The sequence below is a fragment of the Gouania willdenowi genome, unplaced genomic scaffold (genome assembly GCF_900634775.1).
Source record: "Gouania willdenowi unplaced genomic scaffold, fGouWil2.1 scaffold_120_arrow_ctg1, whole genome shotgun sequence".
Classification (NCBI taxonomy): domain Eukaryota; kingdom Metazoa; phylum Chordata; class Actinopteri; order Blenniiformes; family Gobiesocidae; genus Gouania; species Gouania willdenowi.
In genome coordinates, this window is record NW_021144868.1 from 153471 (window position 1) to 170000 (window position 16530).

Sequence of the window (16530 nt, forward strand, 5' to 3'; positions counted from 1 at the left end):
CTTTATTTTTTATTTTTTTGTGACATCCAGTGTGGTGAGCAAAATACAAATTTCATTGTACAGGGAAACATGTTTCTTTACTGTACACATGATAATAAACACTTTATATGAATGGGGCCCATTACTCTGTATGTGTCACAGGGGCCCATTTTTCAAATGACTACTCCTCCGTTAATGTTCGTTGAATCAGGCTGTAATTTGACATAGATATTCTGAGCATATGTCTAGAGTCTCTGAGAGCTTTTTTTACTCAGTGGAACCAAGTTATTTCACTGAGTTCTCAGGAATGCGAGACGTACTATTCAGCACAGAGATGTTCATTTAGTTCATCAAAACAATGTGTGTGTGTGTGTGTGTGTGTGTGTGTGTGTGTGTGTGTGTGTGTGTGTGTGTGTGTGTGTGTGTGTGTGTGTTTCCTGAGAGTTCCCAAATTGTTTTAACTTAATAAATCCCTTTTTATGAATGAATTTAAAACCTTTGCTCTGATAAAGGAGGAGCAGTTTTCCTACTTTGGGAGTAAATGATTGTTCAACACACACACACACACACACACACACACACACACACACACACACACACACACACACACACACACACACAGAGGACTCTATCAATACAAAGTAGTTTAAAACAGAAACATGTCCATAGATGATGTTGATGGAAGAGGAGAGTAATGTAGAGTCAGCATTATTACACTGACTTTAAAAATCAATACAAAATATCAGATATGATTATGATACACACACACACTAACCACTCCTCCCCAGATATCATCAGTTACCTGATCAATGATCAATAATCATTTATATCCTGATTAATAACCACACATATAGACACACATTATTTTATAAGAATCACAAATAAATCATTAATCCTGATTTGATCAGATTAAACTCAGGGGTCATTGATGAACCCATTTAAGAGTTTATTGATCCGGATGTTAATTGATTTTTCTTTGGCCCAATCCAGTGCTTTTCAAAGTGCGGGGTGCGCCTCCTTGTGGGGAATAGAGGTATGACAGGTGGGGCATGACAAACGGGAGGAAAAATTCAATTTCACGTCAATCTTCTTAAAAACATTTTTTCATTGATAAAGATCATTAATATTAAACAAAATAAAGTAATAATGAGAAGCTAAAATGTAGCAGAAATTAACAGCATTAACTGATTAAACTACATTAGATATGGACAGGAACTAAAGTGTAATAATGATGTAAAGTGGAAAATAAAAAAAAAATGAATTACCTTAATTATTTTTTAAGCTTTTTGTCACAGATTGTAAACAATGTTTCATTACTTTCTGTATTTTTTAACTCTTTTACGCAGCTGATCAGTTTATTATGAAACATGAGGTTATTTATTAGTTTAATTCATTTGAAAATGTGTTATTTGTCAGGATTATTTAAGGAAGATGAACTCATGTGAAAGTTCACCTTTTTTTAAAGTGTGAAATAAATTTAAAAAATGTGAGAATCACTGGTTTAAATCAGAATCAGAAATGTTTTAATGGCCATGTACAGTTTTAAGGACAGTACAAGGAATTTGTCTTGGTAGTTGGTGCACAAAACAAAACAAAACAAAAAAAAAAAAAAAAGCAAAGAACAACCCAGCAACAACAATAATAATAATGATAAATATAAAGTAAAATCCAGTATAATAGAAGTAATCCTTTTCTCATTGAACTAGTGAAACTGTTACCAAATGTTTAACGTTTCATCAATGAGTGACGTCATGTGACTCTGAGACTGCCTGTGATTGGTCAGTGACGGATGTTTTATTTTATTAGTAGTTTCAATTGTTTTTGTAACTTTGAATGATGATGATGTGCTGCCACCTGCTGGATTTCTGTGGAGCTACAACTGTGTGTGTGTGTGTGTGTGTGTGTGTGTGTGTGTGTGTGTGTGCGCGTGTGTGTGCGCGTGCGTGTGTTCAAAGCTCACACAGATGATCAGACATGTTTAAGTGTTTTAATATTTTAACAAAACATATTTTAAAAAATCAACAATGAGTTGAGAGACATGAACGATCAGAAAGTGTTTGATGAATCCTCGGTGATACCAATGTGGTACAAAGAGCAGCATTTAGCGTTAGCGTTAGCATCAGGACAACCTTTGTGCCCTGAAACGTCCAAAAAACAGAAAAGAGTGACTGGAAGCATTTTGTGTTTCATCCTCCAACGTTCTCTTTTTCACCTTTTAACCAAAAGATCCTTCATTCACTCACTAAACAGTACCACATTTCAGCCACAGGAGGCGCCGCAGTGTTTCAGAGCTCATAGTTTCCTGTTTCGGCCACAGAAGGCGTTGCGGCATTGGGCAGGAACAGCGGTTTGGGCGGGATTTGCGGTTTGAGCGACAGCGTCCTGCGAACGCCAGCGCACTGTGGGTGTGCTCCCTCACTGTAGCTGTGCTGCCGGGTCAGACAGGCTCCGCCCCCTTTGCTGCTGCTGTTATTAGTGTTCATGCGTGTGAACGGCGCCCCCCGCTGGTGAAAGCTGTGATGGCGCGGAACGCCGACGCCTAATTTTACCAGTCGGTCCGGCCGCTTGTCGTAGTGCGACTCTGTTTGCGGGATCAGCCGATGCTGAGGGGCGATGCCGTTATGGTGGTTGCTATGGTGATGACAGTTGCTGAAAAGCTGTGGACGGTGGTTGCCGTGGTGATGAGGAGAAGGGTGGCATTTTGGTCCAGAGGGAAACAGCGATGATGAGGAGGTGAGAACTTTGATTCCTCCGCTCCCTGACGCACTGACCTCACTGATGTGTCGCAACAGCTCGTCCAGCGCCGACGGAGAGGGAGCGGAGCCTCCCGCTGTCGCCGAAGGGGAGGAGCCTGTGCCGCTCAGGAGACGGTGGGAGAACGGGATTGGTGCGCCGAGGATGGCACCGCTCTGATGAAGCTGAAGGTCGTTCCGGACAAAGAGTTCAGGCGAAGAATTGGGAGTCGGAAGAGCCGAGAGTTCATCGCCATCCTGAGACAGAAACCAGTGTTAGCATCTTTGTGTTAGCATCCTTGTGTTAGCATTAGGGTTGTTATGACCCCCTCTAGGGTGTCATATCAAGGCTTGAGGGGCCACAACAAACAGGACTCCACACAGAAAGCAACGATTATCAAAAGTATTTATTAACAAAATATAAAAAGCAACAACAGAACAGACTAAACAACAGTAGGGAGGACACCGGGCCAACCCTATACAGGGCCGTCCTCCCAGCGTCCACCCTCTAAACTACAGGAAGATGAAAACAGGACTACCAGAAATATCCAGTTCAAACTAAAATAACAAACTCACAAAGACAACGAGAGGGGATCAGAACTCTCCCTCCTTCTGGTCCTCTCAGCCCTTTATAAGCTCCTCCTCCCTCTCCACCTGATCACTGATGTGAATCAGGTGTGTTAGGAGAGAGGAGGAAAGGCTGAGATTATAATATGTTCTTATAGCTATAGGAGCCATTGCTAAAGAGTCAAAGAGCCACAGGTTACAGACCCCTGTTTTAGGGGTACACGTACCCCAGTTTGGGAACCACTAGAATATACATATGGTCTTGGCATTTCCTGTGTTTCATTGTGTCTGACGGACATGTCTAATGTTCTGCTCATTTATGTAAATACAGAACAAACAGAACGGGACGCACTATTTAAGGGACAATTAAGGAACAATTCTGTATTTTAAGGGACAGTGGAGACCCTAACATAGTGTTAGCGTAATGTTAGCATCATAGTAATAACATCCCAATGTTGTCGTTCCCACGTTATCCCAGTTAGATTAAAAGTAAACTTTGGTAACTAACACAATCCCACTTTTATTGTGAAAAACCTTGAGCACAGAATAGTTCACTGTGTATTTCAATGGTTTAAAGTGTTTGTGTTTCTGAAGGTTTCACAGTGATTATCCTCGCTCTGATTGGTCACCTGAGGGGGGCGGAGCTCGGCGTCGGCCAGCGACACCAACTGCTGCTGTCGGCCGCTGGGGATGAAGGAGCTGTAGACCTGTGAGGCCACACCCACTCTGTCCTCCTGAAACAACAGCATGGGTTATTATTGTTTTATTTTGTAGGAGCACATCCTCCTGCTTTTACTTTCTGACCTTCGTGGCTTCGTCCATTAGCGCGCTAACTTTAGTGAAGGTCGGCAGCGAAAGCTCCGCCTCCTTCAGTGCGGGCACTTGGTGGGCGGAGCTTTGGCCACAGAAACATGATACCATGAACCCTGATAGGACAGCTCCCAGGAAGAAGGCGGCGAGCACACAGCCAATCAGCAGCGTGGAGTGGATGTTTACAGAGGCGTGAGTTTCTGTACCTTTAAGATAAAAACATAAATATATTATTAAAACATAAATATATACAAACAAATATGTGAAAACATAAATATATACAAACAAATATATAAAAAGAAATATATCAAACAGATAGAACCTCAATATGGTATCATAAAAAACTGCTTATAGACAAGAAATGCATGGCATGGGATGGATGGATTAAATGTGGGGTACACCCTCAGTGATGTGGGGGGAGAGAATGGTTCAGGTCTTTGAAGAACACAAAAACACACAAAATTTTGGAGATTTTTACATATTCATATACATATCATCTCCCATAAACAGCATTAGCATAGCAGCTCTGGTATCCAGGAAGTTAAAATATAAAAACAAGGGGGCGTCTGCATTTTATGTACACACTTATCAAGCATGGATGTTCCTAAAGCATGCTGGGAAAGAGATCTGGATTTCCAAATCTCTGATGACAACTGAAGGACTTTGTGTATCTTGTTTTTGTTATTCACGTGAGGTTCAGTTTTAACTCATGTTTTATAAAGTCCTGAATAAAGTCTTGTGGAACCTTCCAGGTTGGCCAGGCTCAGATTAAGAAGCAGTGAGGGGTGATGGAGGGGTGATGGAGGGGTGGGGACCCTACTGTAGTCTATGATTGTGGAAAAACTACAAAGATGTAGGATTTGATCATCTCTTGCTTAAATGGGATATTCAGGTTACACCTCGGGCACACGGTGGCTTAGTGGTTAGCACGTCCACCTCACAGCAAGAAGGTCCTGGGTTCAAGCCCTGGGGTGGACTCTGGTCCTTTCTGTGTGGAGTTTGCATGTTCTCTTCGTGCTGCGTGGGTTTCCTCCGGCTCCTCCGGCTCCTCCCACAATCCAAAAACATGACTAAGAGTCTCTAAATTGTGAATGAGAGAGTGGTTGTCTGTCTGTGATGGACTGGCGCCCTGTCCAGGGTGTACCCCCGCCCAGCGCCCTATGAGAGCTGGAGATTGGCACCGGCAGACCCCCGCGACCCTGATTAGCGGGAATAAGCGGGTATGAAGATGGGTCTGTGTACTGGGTATTTTAGTTTTATCTAAACGTCATAGACTATGGTGTCTGGTAACAGGATGCAGAATAATATTACAGCACTGAACATTAACTAATGTTTTCTCCTTTAAATAATGGATAGAGGTTGTTAGCACAACAAGTGGATCATTTATTGAGTAGGAGTTTAAGGAGATATGGAACCCATTCCTCAGTCATAGGATGAAAATCTTTAATAAAATATCAGTTTTGAATAAATCTACGGTGTTTACAGTTGTTAGCGTGCAGTTCCACATTCCTACAGAGGGGGCGCTGCTCCACCTTTAACCTCCTGATCAACTCTTACCGTACGTCGTGTCCGACACTGATTCCTGATTCCTCGTCGTTGCATAAATGTCAGCTGGAAAAACAGAAAACAGACGTTCAGTTACCGACATTTAGTCACACTAACGGCGTTAGCCACAGATTAATGCAAGTGTAGCATTGTTTTTAACTTATTCAGTGACTATGACAATCTGAAATCTGACACCAGATTCTGAAAGAATAACGTCTCTACTTTATTGTTTCTATCTTGTTTCATTCTTCTGTAATCATCAGTTGAATAGAGGAAAGTTTTACACATATTCACCAGTTTGTGACAAAAAGCTGAGAAAAATAGCTTTTTCTGAAAAAATCTATTAGTGACTTTGAAGCTAATTTTTTTGCTTTAGTGACACCTCAACATTAGTTTCCTTCTATAAAACTATAAAAACTACAATGAGACAAGGTTTCTGATGGAAACATTATTATTATTTTATTATCTATGTCAGAGTTAAATGGATTTCTGACTGTGTTTTGGCGTTCCTCCAAGTCTCTCCCCCCGTCATTCACACACATGTAACTTCCTCTTCCTCCTGACACACATCTGATAATTGCTCCCACAGTTGATTTCTCCACACCAAGCTGTTTACCTATTGTAGACTCACTCTACCCAGCCTGGTGCAGGTCTACAGTTTAGTTTCTGGTGTCCTTTGACAGCTCTTTGGTCTTAGTGGAGTTTGGAGTGTGACTGTTTGAGGTTGTGGACAGGTGTGTTTTATACTGATAACCAGTTCAAACAGGTTCCATTAATACAGGCAACGAGTGGAGGAGGAGCCTCTTAAAGAAGAAGTTACAGGTCTGTGAGAGACACAAATCTGGCTTGTTTGTAGATGACCGAATACTTATTTTACTGAGGAATTTACCAATTAATTCATTAAAAATCCTACAATGTGATTTTATGGATTTTTTTTTCTCATGTTGTCTCTCATATTTGAGGTTTATCTATGATGAAAATTATAGGCCTCTCATCTTTTTAAGTGGAGAACTCGTACAATTGGTGGCTGAATAAATACTTTTTTTTGCCCTACTGTATAATGGAGCTGTGAGCTACTGGATACGTCACAAAATCACTTCATAGCGCCATAATCTCCCTTCCTCGTTCCTGCTTCTTCCTCCTTAGCTAATGGTAGCATCAGTGGCTAATCTCACACCTAAAGGTGTACTGCTGCCACCTTCAGGACACAGTTGGTCAGTACATCACCCTACAGCTTAGATATTGATGAGGGACCTACGCCAGGGTGTTTTCTACTAATTGTGAAAAATTACATAATACTACGTCAATGGCACTGAATGAGTTAATAACCATTGTTTAATTTCCTGTTCTTTACTCATTAATAATAATAATTAGCCTATTAGCTACAGCTCAGAGCTTCGTACCCTGGCAGCTGTCGTCCAGGACTGGCTCCTCCCCCTCCATGTCCTGTTCAAAACCAGCTCTGAAACACACAGAGTCATTAGTCCGTAGAACTGAGGTGAGGTGGAAACGAATATCTGTCATTGTTACCATGGTTACCATGTTTAACAGGCTCACCTGAAGCCTGCAGCCACGTCAGCACAGTGTCCTGTTCTGATCCAGATACAGTACGGGTCCCTGGAGGACAGACAGGACCTGTAGGACAGAGGGCACAGCGTGTCTCACTGAAATGTGGGCGTGGCCTCACTGATTTGTGGGTGTGGCCTCACCTCCTGCAGTCGCCGTGCTGTGAGCAGCGGCTCAGTGGGACCCTGACCACGCAGCCCCTGAAGGCCACGAACACGGCCTGATGGTCTTTATCCAGAACCAGAGCCAGAACCCTGCGCTCCTCCTGACCCGGGACCCCACACCTGGACGGGTCATACACAGCCAGGTCCTCCAGCAGCTCGGAGCGGAAGTTGCGGTCGGACGCCGTTCTGAGCAGAACCTTGAGGAGCCGCCCGTCGTCTGAGCCCAGGAACAGAATCGTCTGGTCCTTGAAGGGTCCGGCTGACACGTCTACCACCACCTGGGTCAGCTTAGACCTACAGAACCACAGCACAACCCTGAGCCCCACACACAAGCTCCAAGCCCCGCCCCAACATGACAGGCCGTTGGGTACCTGCTGGACGTCTGTGTGAAGAACGGTCGCTCCCCGACCGACCTGACCGCCTCATCCATCAAAGGAAACGACTTTATGAACGTCAGCGTCTCGTCTGGGAACTGGAGCGACGACTTGTAATCGGATGCTGACCCGTCTCCTGCACACACGCCTGGCCTGTGGGGGGGGGGGACACAATGTTAGAGCTGCTCAGTGTCCCTGGAGGACGTCGCCCTGCATGAGCTCTTCACCTGGGCCGAGGGAGGGTCTCCTCAGGGACGGCCGACCACGACCAGTCGCTGCTGCGCTGCTCTTTAAAACGCCCGTTAAACACAGCCTCAAGATCCTCCATGAAGAAGGAGCACACGGCTGAGCCAGGGATACTGACACACACACGTATACACACACACGCACACGTATACACACACGTATACACACACACACACACGTATACACACACGTATACACACACACGAACACGTATACACACACGTATACACACACACGCACACGTATACACACACGTATACACACACACGCACACGTATACACACACGTATACACACACACGCACACGTATACACACACGTATACACACACACGTGAGAGAAATGGAGAAAAAGCACAAAAACCTTCATTTCCTGAGTAAATAGTGATTATTGTCTTTATATTCAACAGGTTAAAATAAACCTCATTGATAATGAAGCATCTATTGTGATTGTGAGTCAGACACACACACAGCAGTCAGAGTGTGGGGGTGATGATGATGATGATGATGATGAAGAGCACCTCACCTGTTCTCCTGTGTGGTAAACACAGCAATCACAGCAGGTTTTTGGTCGATCTGAAGAACGTTGGTGAGAGACTGAAGAACGTCGAAGTAGAAAAAAGACTCACCAGGAACAGAACAGTTCATACGAGCCTGAACACACACACACGCACACGCACACGCACGCGCACACACGCGCACACGCACACACTATTTAAGGAACTAACTCAGCACCTCTTACTGAGTGTGTAACGTGTAGCATGTGTGTTACGTGTGTGTAACGTGTGCTCTCTCTCTCACCTTGAGGAAAGACGTCCAGTACCTTTCCAGAACTCGAGGAGATCCTCCATTATCGTTCTTACACACACGAGCAACACGAGAGAACACAACCTGTGAACACACACACACACACACTATGGGGGTGAATCCGTTCTAAATTCATGTGCACCAGTCTATGGAAGGCATACCCAGCGCCTGCACGTCTGACACTACATCTACATTTTCTATAGACTTAGAATGGGTAGACAGGGACAATGCACAAGTATTGCCTGCATGTTTGTTTGATGTGCCTTAGAACGTTAACACACATTAAAGTGTACACACACCTGGATGTTCACCTAACAACATAAATATATCAGTCACACATAGACACAGGTGTGTGTGAAGCTATAGTGATCATGTGACCTTCACTATGTAGCACCGTCTACGTGACATGTAAAGACTTAAATAAGTGTCGAGCAAGTTCTCTCTCTCTCTCTCTCTCTCTGAGCTCTTCTAAGTTTTTTTTCTTTCTCATTATTTAAATAATGATTTTTTTGCTTTCCTTCAACAGAATATTTGATAAATGATAAACCAGCTGTTACAACACACACATGGATTAGAGCAGCGCTACTATGGCTAGGATCAGCGTGGGAACACTATTGTATATGTACAGAGGAAGTGTGTGACCATATTTTAACGTTTTTAGCACAACATTGCATTTGTGAATAGAGCGATGTCTCATTACCAGCACTGAGTGAGGATCTAGAGCTTCACGCCACACACACACACACACACACACACACACACACACACACACACACACACACACACACACACACACACACACACACACACACACACACACACCTTTCCCACTGCGGTGTATTCCACTGCGATTTCTCTCAGGAAGAAATAAACGTAGTTTCCGTAGTCAATGGCATGCAGGAAGTGTGGCTCTGCCAATCAGGAAGCAGAAAACACTTCCTGAGGTGGGATTTCCAGAATAAAAGCTGTTAAATGAGGAGGTAAAGTGTGTTTACCTCTGAGCCACTTGGAGTCGTATTTAACGCTGCGTAGAACGGGCCGATCGTCTCCTAAACTCCTGTAAACAACAGCGTCGCTCGCCAGGAAGTCAGCGGTCGTTGCTGAGTAGAAATCACCTCCTAAAAAAGGAAGGGGGCGGGACATGAGGATAAAAGGCCAATCCACTGATCAATAGATGATCACTTCCTGTTTGGTGTGGCGCCCCCACCTGAGAACAGTCCCACGTTGGACTGAGTGGATTCAAAGGGACAACGAGCCTGCCCGAGCACGTCCTCCCCCACCTGCTGCAGGGACCACACCTGACCACACACAACCAATCACAGCTCTACCTGAGGGTGGGCGCACTGCTTCAACTGGTTACATACATCTGCATCCAGTCACAGGATGACATCATCACTGAATAAGACACAACACCCAACTGGTACCAGAGCTAATAATGTGTCAGCAATCAGTCACAGGATAACATGACAACCAGCTGAAGCGTAACACCAGATGTTACCTTGTAGTTCCTGCAGGTCGGGTTGAAGGCGTTTGTTCCACAAACAAAAAGAGTCTCATCGTCACGAGGAACCAGAACCTTAATGTAGTTATAGCATTCGTCCTGACACACACACACACGCACACACACACGCACACACACACACAGTCAGACACAGTCATCAGTTTGAAGGCGGGGCTTAACTCACTCTGTTCTTTCCTCTGACCGTACACTTTGACACATCTTGTGTTTTCCACGTCAGCGTCTGAAACACAAACATTATTGTTTTATTAATTCATAAGAAGCTAGCTGTCAATCATTCTGATGATATGTTTACATAAGGCCGTCGTACGTGCTCGTGGCGCTCACACACGTAGGCGTTCCCTCTTTGCAGCAGGTAGAGTAAGTATTTAAATGAGCGTTTTGCTCATGTGTAGAGGTCAGAGCACACGAGCACAATGACATTTGAAGAAGTTCAATTAGAGGCAGATGGACTTCTACGTCTGCTGCACAAGCATTTCATAATGTAGAAAACTAAATAAACAAGAGTTTTTGTTTATTATTTGTTTTTAAAAGAACGTTAAAACCTAGTTTAATGTGCTGCTTCATCAGGTCCTGTAACTTTGCTCTGATCAGTCCATGAAAAATAGTCAGATTATGACAGAAACTATTGATCTGAGTTAAGTTAATACAGCTACAGTCTGTCAATCAGTCGATCAGCACCATCTGAAGATGATCTACTGAGCGTCATCCAGCAGGTCTGAGCAGGGCTGTGTCACACACACTCTGATATGTGAACATTGTGACATCACTGTGTAAATAACACATTTGATCAGCTGATTCTGGCCTGACATCAACACAACACGAGTCAACGTTCACAACATGGAGAGAAACACAGAAGGTGACTGTAGCTGTGTGTCTGAAGAGACATCCATGGAGGTCTGGAGGTCTCCAGCTGTGCTGCTCCAGGTCCAGGGCAGCGCCTGGGTTTACAGTAGTGGTTCTTACACATACACTGGTCTATGATACAATGACATGTCTTAGACTGTGGATAAAACTGGTCGTGGGCTTAACTTTAGACACGTTGATCCTAAATACCAGTTGTAGGTTTTACCACTCACTCCTTCCCTCTGTCCACCACCATTAGACCTAAGCTTCACACTGGTCACCTGACTGGTTTGTAGGAGCCGTACAGGGATTGGTTGTTTCTCACCTGTTTCTAAATGAGGTTCATGCATGTGAATGTGTGTCGTGCACACACTCAGTATTCACGCTTCTGCCCCACAGTGATTGGGCGTGGCAATGTGGGAGTAGCTTATATTAGTCGTGTGCTCACCTGGGGGTGTGTTTAGTTTGGCTTGCATCATGCTGGTGGGGAGAGTTTGGGAGAGAAACTTTCTGTTGACCTCATCATCATGTGATCCATCTACAATCTGCACTGTCATGATGAAGTACATTAACGATCTGGAACAATAAACCTCTCAACTCTGCAATTGTTTGGCGTGTGCATCATCACTGTTAAATCCCTCCTTGTTCAACCTATCATGGTGTGGAAAACCTGGCTTTTAGTTCATATGCTACAACAGGTTTAATTACACAACACAATAAACACAATATACACAACTACAAACTTTCCATCTCATGTCTCTCCTCCCTGTTCCCCTCCCCCCACCTAGGTGTAACACTGCTCTCCCTTTAATAAAGTGTTTCTTACACTTCCTTATGGAGGGCTGGTGATGATCACTATTATACAATAAAATACATTCATTTATTTAATTAAAATAACAAAACATGCATTGCTGTCTATAAAAAATTACACTCCTTGTAGTGTTGACCTTTGACATCATGTGACCAATAGACATATTCATCAGAGGGAAACGTACTAACACCCCTAGTGTTGTTTTTAGTGTTTTATAGAAGAAAACCAATGTTGAGGTGTCACTAAAGCAAATAAACAAAACTAATAATGAAGCTTTTTCCTCAGAAACTTCCATTTTGTGTTAAACATTTCAACTGCTGATTACGGGAGAACAAAACAAGCTAGAAACATTGTTTTGATGAAAGTAGAAAGTCTGGTCTCACATTTGAGATTATCATAGTGCAAAATATTCTGTAAATCTGTGTCTACAATACAAACACAAACCAACCAACCTGCTGTGGGATGAAGTGTTCTGAAGCTGTCGTTAGATTCACAGCAAACACGTGATCTCTGCAAAGGTCAAAGGTCAGAGTAGAGTTAAAGAGGCAGGAAATACACACACACACACACACACACACACACACACACACACACACACACACACACACACACACACACACACACACACACACACACACACACACACACACACACACACACACACACACACACACACACACACACACACACACACACCTGGCTGCGATGTATAACATGTGTTTGATACGTAACATCCTCTGAAAGTCCAGGCCGAGATGAAGAGCATCGTTTTCCTGGAGGAGACCCTGGAAACAAGGATAAGCTACACACACACACACACACACACACACACACACACACACACACACACACACACACACACACACACTTTTTTATTTACATTATGTCACATGACCTCCTCTGTCCAATCACAGGCTGTACTCACACTCTAAAGCGACCTTGCTGATTGGCTCCTGGTCTTTGGGGAACTCTGAGTTTGACCAATCACAAATCATCAACAGCAGCATCAGCAACGGTCGCCATGACGACAGCCAGATGGACTGGGCCATTATGCTGTGGTGATGATGTCAGAGATGATGTCAGAGAGTCATGATGACGGCGTCAGCTGTGAAAACAAGTGTTTAAATAGGGGGTGCTAAGCTCCTCCCCTCCAGCTCAAAGACCAATCCCTGAGTCCCTCTGGCATCTGCACTGACAGAATAGAGTGAAGCCCCGCCCCTCTCGGTAAAATCACTCTGACACTGCTCCAAACATGTGGTTTGTCAGAGGGAGTCGTGGGAAAGTTTATGCTAACCAAGAGCTTTTATTCTGAAAGTCACCCTCTGTTCCTTCCTGTGCTGATGTGTGCGTGATAGGGATGTAACGATTAATCGTAAGGCAGTTAAAAATCGATTCATAGGTATCACGGTTGATATCGATTTTCTGACAATTGAATCGTAGTACTTTTTTTAACCAGCAGAGGGCCACAAGTGTAGGCGGCGGGCGGAGTCTGTTAATACTTTCTTTCTGGCTGCCTTCTACTCTTAAACATGTTAATAAATAATTCATTACCCCTTTAGCATCAAAAGAATATCTGTAATATTACTTGAATATCTGTAAAAGTCACGTTTTTCTATTAGCTCTGTCTGCTAGCATAGCATCTCTTCTTCACTGCTAGATATCTGCATGCCAACCGACCACTGTGTTACCAGCGCCCTCTGCTGGTCCAAACAAATATGACGTAAATCAGTGTAATCACATTTTCATTTGTATTATTCCTTTATTTCTTTCATTCAAGATTTATTTTTAGTTCAATTCCATTTTTTTGAATAGTTTATCAAGGAATTCTTTTGACAATAAAAAATAAAAGGAAAATAATAGTATTTTCTAGTTTTTTTCCCAAAAAAAAAATTTGTCTACAGTCTCATTTTGTAAAATAAATCGTGAGAGAATCGTATCATGAACCCAGTATCGTGAATCGAATGGTATCTGGAGTTGAGTGAATCGTTACATCCCTAGTGCGTGACTAATTTCACATCCAATATTTAATCTGACTGTTTTATTATGGCGTGCTTTAACTGAAGTGAGAGCTGATTGGCTCAGGCTGATCACATGACCCAGAAAACCAGTATCAGTGTTTATCTTCAGCTTTTATTTTCTTAAAAGCCAGTTTGTGACGACATCATTAAAGTGTGGCACGGAGTCCCCTCAGGTCACACGCACACACCGAGAGCAGGAAGCAAGAAACCACAGAGGAAGAAAGGCTGTGACAACGCGTCATCACTCTGCAACACCACCAACGTGTTCATGACACCCTAAACATGACCAATGTGTCGGACAGGAAGTGATGCATAACCAAGCCTCTTTGTGACTGGATTATGTTGATCTAAGCTCCGCCCACAGTGAGCAGATGAATCAGTGATGTCACTCTGAGGCAGACGGAGTGAAGATGAAGATAAGGATGAAGATAAGGATGAAGATGAGACAAAGGCAGAATTAAAGATCTGACGACACAGCAGGAAACTCAGGATAATCCTGATCCTAATCCTCTGAGCTGGGATTAACCACGGTCCCTGAAGGCATCACACAGTCACCATTCTTCTTTGTGAAGGTTCTGTCTGTGCTGCTGACACACAAACAATGACTCAGCAACAAGCACAGAGCATCAGTCATGTGACATGGAAACCATCTGACAGCGCCATGACAACAGGAGGCTGTCGCCACGGCAACGGGGAAGTGAGCAGCGATGCAGAGGAAGTCCTCAGTGATCCACTGGTGTGTGTGTGTGTGTGTGTGTGTGAGCACGTCCACAGTCACTCTCACGAGCCTGCACGTGTCCGTTCATTGAACCGGAGCTGGTGGGCTTCACGGTGGCTCATTGTTTGAGGTTTGATTGACAGCTGTCAGGGCCGGGCACACGCACCACGAGACGGCGAGTGGGGCGTGTGTGACTCACTGAACTCTGGTCACCTTCGTGTGTTTCATGGATGTGATTGGTTCTCATTATTGATCGATTATAAGGTGATTAGAGCAGGAACTGATCAGCTGTGTGTGTGTGTGTGTCTGTGGTCAGGAATGTGCATTTTCCATGAACTCTGATCTCCCAGCATGCCTCAGTGCTGCCCACTACTCCTTTCACATGCTTGGCTCTGATTGGACAACGGCCCTCTGTGACATCACTGACAGGGTCAAATTCCTCAGTTTGAACTCTAACCTGGCTGTGATTGGTCGGTTTGTGGTCAAAGGGAAATGTTTGTAAATAAATCCCATCACGCACGCACACGCAGAATGTTTGAGGCTCGTTAACATGAGAAAAAAGAAGAATTCCTGAATGACGGACAAGGTCAAGAGGAAGAGGAAGAGGAAGAGGAAGAGGAAGGAGCCACTCAGGCTAATTAACGGATCAACGTGCACGCTCTGAGCGTGCACGTGGTGTTTGAAAGGAGCTTAAAGACTTCATCCATTAGACAAATGAGAAGGAAACACAACACACACATGTTAATTCATGCAGCCTTCATTTAAAATCCTGATTAGTGTGTGTGTGTGTGTGTGTGTGTGTGTGTGTGTGTGATGGGGGAGGAGCAGAAACAAAGAAAAACACAGCAGCCAATCCAATCCTCCCTCTGAGTGACATCATCACTTGGACTATAAACGTTATTCTTTTATTTCTCGTACAAACGTTTTGACGTTCGACCCCCAGAGATAAACAAACAAACGAATAGATGGAAGAATCAGAGGTCACATGACCAACAGACCTGAGCTCCAGCTGATACCCCAAACCTCTGACCTTTGACCCCCCTCCCCATCAGGGATTAAGGCCACTCAGATTATCTGATGAAGGTCTGAGACCCACAAACACAGCCTTTGAACCATAGAGTGGGCGGAGCTTAGCTACACCATCAACACAGAGTGGGTGGAGCTTAGCCACACCAGCAACACAGAGTGGGTGGAGCTTAGCCACACCTTCAACACATTTCACCCAAAAACGCCACAACAACGGAGCCTCTGTGACACCACATACACATCATCATCATCATCATCACTGATATTAATGAACCTTTGATGTTACACACGATCAAAATATTAAATATGTATGAAGGTGTTTGATGTATAATGCATTGTGTGTCCCTCTCTCTCTCGCTCTCTGCACTGTGGGCGAGTAGACGGTGCGCGCTAATGCAACACCAATGTGTTCCTATGGAGTGTGCACGGTACACTGAGCCTTTCTAATCTAAAAATGTTGAACTGGTTGCTACATGCTAAGCTAACCTAAACATGTGGGACTAGTGGTGGCTACATGCTAAGCTAACCTAAACATGTGGGACTAGTGGTGGCTACATGCTAAGCTAACCTAAACATGTGGGACTAGTGGTGGCTACGTGCTAAGCTAACCTAAACATGTGGGACTAGTGGTGGCTATGTGCTAAGCTAACCTAAACATGTGGGACTAGTGGTGGCTACGTGCTAAGCTAACCTAAACATGTGGGACTAGTGGTGGCTACGTGCTAAGCTAACCAAACATATGGGACTGGTCACTACGTGCTAAGCTAACCAAACATATGGGTCTGGTCACTACATGCTAAGCTA

General features: G+C 44.0%; 1 protein-coding gene across 2 annotated transcripts in view; it reads right to left on the reverse strand.

Moving 5' to 3' along the window:
- Nucleotides 1-1952: 1952 nt before the first annotated feature.
- Nucleotides 1953-16530, reverse strand: part of LOC114458528 (semaphorin-6D-like) — a 15878-nt gene continuing 1300 nt past the window's right edge. Inside the window, exons 2-20 of one of the 2 annotated variants that reach the window (XM_028440941.1) lie at nucleotides 12890-13069; nucleotides 12661-12766; nucleotides 12417-12474; nucleotides 10474-10530; nucleotides 10287-10388; nucleotides 9996-10086; nucleotides 9784-9906; nucleotides 9611-9699; nucleotides 8783-8872; nucleotides 8508-8635; nucleotides 7965-8096; nucleotides 7735-7890; nucleotides 7343-7657; nucleotides 7191-7268; nucleotides 7037-7095; nucleotides 5646-5699; nucleotides 4083-4294; nucleotides 3908-4012; nucleotides 1953-2969 (exon numbers count right to left, since the gene is read on the reverse strand). In XM_028440941.1, the coding sequence (XP_028296742.1) occupies nucleotides 2265-2969; nucleotides 3908-4012; nucleotides 4083-4294; nucleotides 5646-5699; nucleotides 7037-7095; nucleotides 7191-7268; nucleotides 7343-7657; nucleotides 7735-7890; nucleotides 7965-8096; nucleotides 8508-8635; nucleotides 8783-8872; nucleotides 9611-9699; nucleotides 9784-9906; nucleotides 9996-10086; nucleotides 10287-10388; nucleotides 10474-10530; nucleotides 12417-12474; nucleotides 12661-12766; nucleotides 12890-13013 (2784 nt within the window). In that variant the 5' untranslated portion in view covers nucleotides 13014-13069 and the 3' untranslated portion in view covers nucleotides 1953-2264. The remainder of the gene's footprint in view (nucleotides 2970-3907; nucleotides 4013-4082; nucleotides 4295-5645; nucleotides 5700-7036; nucleotides 7096-7190; nucleotides 7269-7342; nucleotides 7658-7734; nucleotides 7891-7964; nucleotides 8097-8507; nucleotides 8636-8782; nucleotides 8873-9610; nucleotides 9700-9783; nucleotides 9907-9995; nucleotides 10087-10286; nucleotides 10389-10473; nucleotides 10531-12416; nucleotides 12475-12660; nucleotides 12767-12889; nucleotides 13070-16530) is intronic. The other variant, XM_028440942.1, reaches the window with a different exon arrangement.